Source organism: Abramis brama (genome assembly GCF_963993115.1).
Source record: "Abramis brama genome assembly, chromosome: 22".
Taxonomy (NCBI): domain Eukaryota; kingdom Metazoa; phylum Chordata; class Actinopteri; order Cypriniformes; family Leuciscidae; genus Abramis; species Abramis brama.
The window spans coordinates 33,451,416-33,458,915 of NC_139984.1; the positions used below are offsets into that span (position 1 = coordinate 33,451,416).

The following is a 7,500-nucleotide window of genomic DNA, read 5'->3' on the forward strand; positions in this document are numbered from 1 at the left end:
ATCCATTTTTACTAAAAACAAAATTTAATTATATTAATGCTGTCAAATCGAATAATCGTGATTAATCACATCTAACATAAGTTTGTAAATATATATATATATATATATATATATATATATATATATATATATATATATATATATATATATATGCACTCAGTGTGTTTCCCTATACTGTCAACCACAGTGACCCTCAGTAATGTGTGTGTGTGTGTGTGTGTGTGTGTGTGTGTGTGTGTGTGTGTGTGTGTATATGTTAAAAAACTGTGGTATCAAATGTTCGCACATGTTCTAATTTGGTACACTGTTTATTTAAATTTAAGTTATGTAATAATATTTTCTTCTATTATTTTTGGTGCTTTTATTATTATTCTATGTATTCCAAGCTTTTGCAATATTGTATTATTTACAGTCATGCCAATATATATATATATAACACTGTCAAATCGATTAGTCACATCTAACATAAAAGTTTGCAAATATATATATATCTGTGTATTATAGGCTATATATATATATTAGTGCTGGGCAACCATTAATCGCGATTAATCGCATCTAAAATAAAAGTTTGTGTTTACATAATATATGTGTGTACTGTGTATAATTATTTGGTATATATAAATACACACACATCCATGTATATATTTAAGAAATATGTGTTATTTATATATAAAATATTTATATTTAAAAATAATATAAATTATGTATAAATGTAAATACAACATATACATGCAAATAGTTCTTAAATATATACATGCAAATGTGTGTATTTAATTAGACACAGTACACACACATATATTATGTAAATACAAACTTTTATTTTAGATGTGATTAATCGCGATTAATGGTTGCCCAGCACTAATATATATATATATATATATATATATATATACGAACATTTATTATTTAATCGTTGAACATAATCGTTGAATAAATATGTAGAGATGAAGCTCAGTGACGACTACGATCAAGAGAAAATTAAAAGGGGGAGTAACGTTATATTAAATCAATGTATTATTGACTAGCAGCACTAAATATAACATCCAGATCTTAAAGTGATGAGTTACTGAAGGGGTTTCAGGCTGACCTCTTCCGGCGCTTTGACGGTCCTCCTGTCCCAGTCGATGAGCTTGTTGAGCGGGTTGTAGAGGAACGCGGGTCTGCTGACGGAGCGGAACAGGTCGTCGGGGTTCGGCAGCGGCTCGGCGGCTCGTTTGCGGCTCTGCGGGTTCGAGGATCCGGACGGTTCCGGCTCGATGCGGCTCTTCTTACTGGACTCATGACTGTCCGAGTCACTGCTGCTGTCGCTCAGATCATCATAACCCATGAAGAAATTACGGCCCTCGGGTTCCTTCTCATCGCTCATGGTGGATGAAGACGAGGAAGACTGTCGGATTCAATGCTTTTGGGTTTGGGATTCGGAACCGCAGATTAAAACAACTAAACAACGGCCGCCATGTTGAATTTGGCGCGCGCTGATGATGTAATAAACATGGGTCGCTCGCGTATACAGAATAAAATGACCGATTAAATCTCAAAAGAACGGATCACAAAAATAAAAGAAAATAGAACGTGATGATTTTTCAATTTAACAATGTGTTTTTAAAATCAAGTATCTGGATTCAGATCGCTGTTTAAGTAAACAGCGTTGTCATGTGTTATCAGTTACATTTTAAAGCACTTGAACTTCTTGTTTGATCAATTACAGTCATTTGAGATTACTGGACTTCAAATTAATCTTTCTATCAAAATATATTTGGACACTGGCAACACTTAAAATGTAATGACCTTTCATTATATATATATATATATATATATATATATCACTGATTCTTGGGAATTTGGATAAAACATGTCCCACGAAGAAAAGTGCTAATTCTGTTGGAAATTAATAACATTTTCATGAATAAAAAGAATCAAGGTTATAATCAGGGGGTCCTTTGCACATATGTAAGGTTATTTTATAGGTTTATTTTTAATTTGTATTAATTTAATGATTATATGCTGGCCCATTGCCTACAAAATCAGTTGTCCTCGGATAGGAGATAATCATTTCAACTTGATTAAAAAAACAAAACGTAATAATTAAATTGAAAAATATCTTTACCACATGAAAGAGTACATAGTAAATATTGTTCAAACCTCACTGTTTGTAGTTTTTAATACATATTACAATTATTTTGTGGTTGCTCAAAATGTGTCCCACATATTCGTCACCACCGTCAGATATTTATAAAAAGCAATAAAATCACTAACGCGGAGACAACTCTCTTTCTTCAGCCTGCCAGAGGCGGGACTCCAGGGCCGACGCGCTATGCCATCACAAGGGTCCAGAACATGGATTCCGTGTTCAATCTGTTTTTTATGGAGGAGATGATTGACCTCATTGTCAGCATGACTTGCGTCAACACATACATGTTTGTACAGTCATACAAACATGTATGACTATGCCTTGTGATGACATAGCGCGTCGGCCCTGGAGTCCCGCCTCTGGCAGGCTGAAGAAAGGGAGTTGTCTCCGCGTTAGTGGAAAACCACACTTCGCCGTTTCTCCCAATCCACCCAGATCCAGGATCCTCCGAATCCTCCTCGCCTTCAGTGGAAGCTAGAGAGGATGATGAGGGTGCCACATCCAAATCAGGATCTGACTCTCCTGAGTCTGTGGTGTCAGAGGGAGAAGACAATACATCCTGCTGGAGGGGTCAGGCTGCATAATCATCTCTGAAACTTCACTACAAGTCAAGCCCTTTCTCATGTTGCTTGCTGCTCTTCTCACCATCAAATGAGCAGCAGGCTTGCATGCACGCATTTAAATCCACATGCTTTGTGTTTGTTTAGTCTGCATTTCTCACCATCAAAAGGCAGCAGATGCATAAATACACTTACTTTGTTTTTGTTTACTCCATGTAGTTCTGAGAGCTGAGGTGCATATTTTGATTATCTCAGACGCATCAAGGTGAGTTCACACACACACACACACACACACACACACACACACACACACACACACACACACACACACACACACACACACTTTATTATGCTATTATAATCCATATAAACTGCATATAACTCCATGTAAAAGCCAGAAACTAAGCTTTTTTTTGCACAGGCCTATCTAAAGGGTTAATGGTGCCACCTGGTTATCAACAGTAAAAATTACAAATTTTACCTCTTCCCAACAGGGAAAACCACCAACAATCAAAAATGCATGATTATATGGTGTCATGGCTTTGCAATCAAAAAATGTGGTTATAATGGAAGTCAATGGGGCAAAAACAGCCACGAACAGTAAATGAGGGAGAAAAAGTTAAAATCTGATGCTGCACAAAAACTAACAATGCATCAAAACCAATGTTGTTTCTAATCTTTGACATGTCCAAGACTGTGATAAAAGGTTAAAAAAAATCCAGTCTACAATCACATTTTATATTGAAAATTAGTAATTTTGTGTTTTTTTTTTTCCAAATCAGTGACATCATTTACAAATTTGGCAATTAAAGAGTTAAAATCCTGATTTTTTTTTAAACATTTAGTATTTTTGAGCAGGACTGAGGTTGATTAATAGATTTATGCAAAAAAAAATTGAAAAAAATATTTATCTGATACATTTTTACAGCAGTTTAAAGTAGTGGCTGTTTTCAGCCACAAACATAACGAAAGGTTGTAAATTTAAACAATGCACAAGGGTTAAGCAGACAGTACACTAATACTCTAATGAGAGTTAGTTGACATGTAGTTGCAAAGTTACTTAGGCTAGTCAACAGCACGTTCAAAAGGGACCATCAAAATAAAGTGTTAATTACCGTTTATTTTTTAATGTCATTATTAAGATTTACCAAAGCATTTTTTATTTTTCCTGGTGGAAATGAGCTTCCAGATATATATTTTTAGGATGATGATTACAGATTTCAGCAGATAATAACAAGGAAACTCCGGGTTGAATGGAAGTTCACGCACTTGGCTCTCCAATCCATGAGGAAACACGGAATTCCTTCAGGATGAGCGGATAGTAGTTGAAGTCAAACTAGTAAACACGGCTTTCTTTACGACTGTGATCTCATCCATGACTTGGACGCGTTACGACCGGCTGTTGAGATAATACGGCAGAATATTTTACAAGTGTCTGGCAGAGAAATAACGATTACGTATTCTGCAAAGCATCCACATGAGATAAAGAATGAGATGTCGTAAGATGATGACAGTATAATTCACATTTTTTATAAAAGGCTGTCGGAGTGTTTAACGGTCGTCATCGTCGAAGTGTTGTTAGCACAACTGTAAATCCAGTTTAACTGTTGTTGACCCGCGACTCTGGGCTTTAAATCTGCATTTTCTCTTAAGGAGGAGAAATAAACCGATGAGTTACGACAGAGAATGAATCTGTCTCTTCAGTTCGGAGAATGCTTAACACTATTAAAGTAAAAAAGCGCTAAACTGTGACTGAGGAAGCTAATTAAATGCACAGCTAGGCAGATTAGCAAACACTAACTTTAGCTAACTGTCTCCCCAAGCTGTCAGTTAATGATTATCCTCCTAAGTATATAATGATATTAATTTAAAATAAGCACAGCTTACTAATGCGTACGAAAACACATTAGTGCATAATAAAACCAATTGAACATCATTTCTTACACTTGATTAACTGTTAATTAACAAATAATAACAGTCAAGTGAATAATTGAACATCATTAATTTGTTTTATTTATAACTGAAATATGTGGATATTTTACACTTAATTTAACTCGTGTAAGATGATGGAGAATATGGGTAAGTGCAAATGTGTGTAAAAACTAAGCTATCAGGCTAATTGCTTATCTTTGCTAGTAGGCTATAAGCTAACTAATACAGACATAAATGGTCGTTATAATGTAGTTGAAACTGTATTTATCATAACAGGATTTTGGAGAAATTATAATGCGTAATTTCGAAGGGGACCCAATTTGTCATTACACTGGCAGAAACACATAAACTAGAGTTAAGTACACCTGAAACCACTTACATGAGCTAAATCGAACGCCAACAAAAATATGTTTTGCTAATGTTATAAACGTTTCTGAACATACAAAACGTTTTAATGTAATCGTTGTGTAAACATTCCGGTTTATCATCCTTCAAACATTATGGGAACGTTACTTTTGAATGTTCTCTTAACGTTCTGAAACAAACGAGTAGAAACATTTAAAAAAACATTAGACGAACATCCAAATAAATGTTTTTGTGCTAACATTTTGAGAGCGTTATTAAAGGCCAGATAACTTTGAATGAACGTTCTATTAATATTTGTTCATAACGTTGAGGAAACGTTGCCAGAACACTCTTGAAAACTAGTCTAATTCACACACTTTCCATGATTAGAATTAGCGTCCCAAATCATAGTGCATGCTTGCTCCTTCCCCGTATATTACCCATAAGCCATTGCACCGGTTACTTTAGTAAATGCATCTTGATTTAAGAAATGTTTGATATTTGCACTGGAAACAAGACAAAAATAGTAAGAAAAGCATTTTTAGCAGTGTTTTGTTGCTTCAATTACTCAATAAATGCACTTCACAATGGCTTATTTCACATGTTCCTTGTAAAACGCGCTGAAAATACAGTCCAAATGATCTATAAAAACTATTTTTGAAGCGATGCTTTGTCATCTGTGGGACTCGACGCACATATAACGCAACACACTTTATTTTAAGCAGTTTACAGCTTCACTTTGGGGTCTGAGGTTTCGATTAGTGGATTTTTTCCTCATGCAAATTATGCTGATCAAAACTTTAATAGTTTTAACTCACTGACCTCTGACCCCCGCTGAAACACTCTGAAGAGAAAGCTGCAAGTTAGAAAATTAAAATGCATAAATTGAACATCACCAGGTCTGAGAGTATGATGTTCAAAAAGCTGATATAAACCTACATAACTACAGTGAGGTTGTGAATGGCGAGTAAAGATCATGATCCATGAAGATATTTTGTAAATATATAAAACATGTATTTCTGTGAGTGAATGCTGCACAATCGCCAACATAATGAACAACTTTAAAGGAGATTTTCTCAATGTTTCGATTTTTTTGCACCCTCAGATTCCAAATTTACAATAGTTGTATCTCGACCAAATATTGTCCTATCCTAACAAACCACACATCAGTGGAACGCTTATTTATTCAGCTTTCAGGTGATGTATAAATCTCAATTTCAGAAAATTGACCCATGTGACTGGTTTTGTGGTCCAGGGTCACAGATTAGAAAAATCGAACATCATCAGGTCTGAGTGTGTGTTTTATACTCTATGTGGTTAAAGAAGCTGATATAAACCTACATAACTCCTTGTGTCTGCAGTGAGTGTGTGAATGTGTGTGTGTGTTTCAGACGCTGTTCTTGCACACGAGCACCGAGCAGCAGGTCAGACCGCCGTCAACCTTATTTTTCTCCTGATTGGGCACTGGGATGAGCATGTGATCCTTCAGCTTCTCAAACACCTGCAGCGGGAAACACACACACACACACACACACACACACACATTATTACAGAATTACACAGACATCATGAAATCATCTTTTATTTTCGAATAAATATATATCAGTTTCAAAATATGTAATTTATATACACCCACAGTGGCAGCTGGCACACCTAAAAATAAATGCAGAATTCTTTTTAAAGTCTTAATAAAAATGTTTTTTTTCTAAATTTAGACTATTGTTCTTTACTTAAGTTGTTTACTTTACTTGTATATTTGTAAATTTAAAATGTAATTTAATTTTTTATTATTTTTGTTAAATAAAAATATCTGCCGACATTCAGACTGCCAACCAATCCGCAAACAGCCGCTGACTGTTGTGTTGTTGTGCTGTGTTGTTGTGCTGTTGTGTTGTTGTGCTGTGTTGTTGTGCTGTTGTGCTGTTGTGTTGTTGTGCTGTTTTGTTGTTGTGCTGTGTTGTTGTGCTGTTGAGTTGTTTTGTTGTGCTGTGTTGTTGTTGTGCTGTGTTGTTGTTGTGTTGTTGTGCTGTTGTGCTGTGTTGTTGTGCTGTTGAGTTGTTTTGTTGTGCTGTGTTGTTGTTGTGCTGTTGAGTTGTTGTGCTGTTTTGTTGTTGTGCTGTGTTGTTGTGCTGTTGAGTTGTTTTGTTGTGCTGTGTTGTTGTTGTGCTGTTGTGCTGTGTTGTTGTTGTGCTGTTGAGTTGTTGTGCTGTTTTGTTGTTGTGCTGTTGTGTTGTTGTGCTGTGCTGTTGTGTTGTGATGTTGTGCTGTTGTGTTGTTGTGCTGTTGTGTTGTTGTGTTGTGCTGTTGAGTTGTTTTGTTGTGCTGTGTTGTTGTTGTGCTGTTGAGTTGTTGTGCTGTTTTGTTGTTGTGCTGTGTTGTGCTGTTGAGTTGTTTTGTTGTGCTGTGTTGTTGTTGTGCTGTTGTGCTGTGTTGTTGTTGTGCTGTTGAGTTGTTGTGCTGTTTTGTTGTTGTGCTGTTGAGTTGTTGTGCTGTTTTGTTGTTGTGCTGTTGTGTTGTTGTGCTGTTGTGTTG

The 7,500-nt window shown here is 35.7% G+C and overlaps 2 protein-coding genes across 4 annotated transcripts in view; both read right to left on the reverse strand.

Annotated features, from left to right (window-relative positions):
• cUnh1orf52 (chromosome Un C1orf52 homolog) overlaps window positions 1-1,624 on the reverse strand; it is a 5,631-nt gene extending 4,007 nt beyond the window's left edge. The window contains exon 1 of the mRNA XM_084099327.1: window positions 1,088-1,624. Within this exon, the coding sequence (XP_083955453.1) occupies window positions 1,088-1,366 (279 nt within the window). The 5' untranslated portion in view covers window positions 1,367-1,624. The remainder of the gene's footprint in view (window positions 1-1,087) is intronic.
• Window positions 1,625-4,681: 3,057 nt separating this feature from the next.
• Window positions 4,682-7,500, reverse strand: part of ddah1 (dimethylarginine dimethylaminohydrolase 1) — a 74,965-nt gene continuing 72,146 nt past the window's right edge. For all 3 annotated transcript variants that reach the window (XM_084099329.1, XM_084099328.1, XM_084099330.1), the window contains exon 6: window positions 4,682-6,469. In XM_084099329.1, coding sequence (XP_083955455.1) covers window positions 6,356-6,469 — 114 coding nt within the window. In that variant the 3' untranslated portion in view covers window positions 4,682-6,355. The remainder of the gene's footprint in view (window positions 6,470-7,500) is intronic.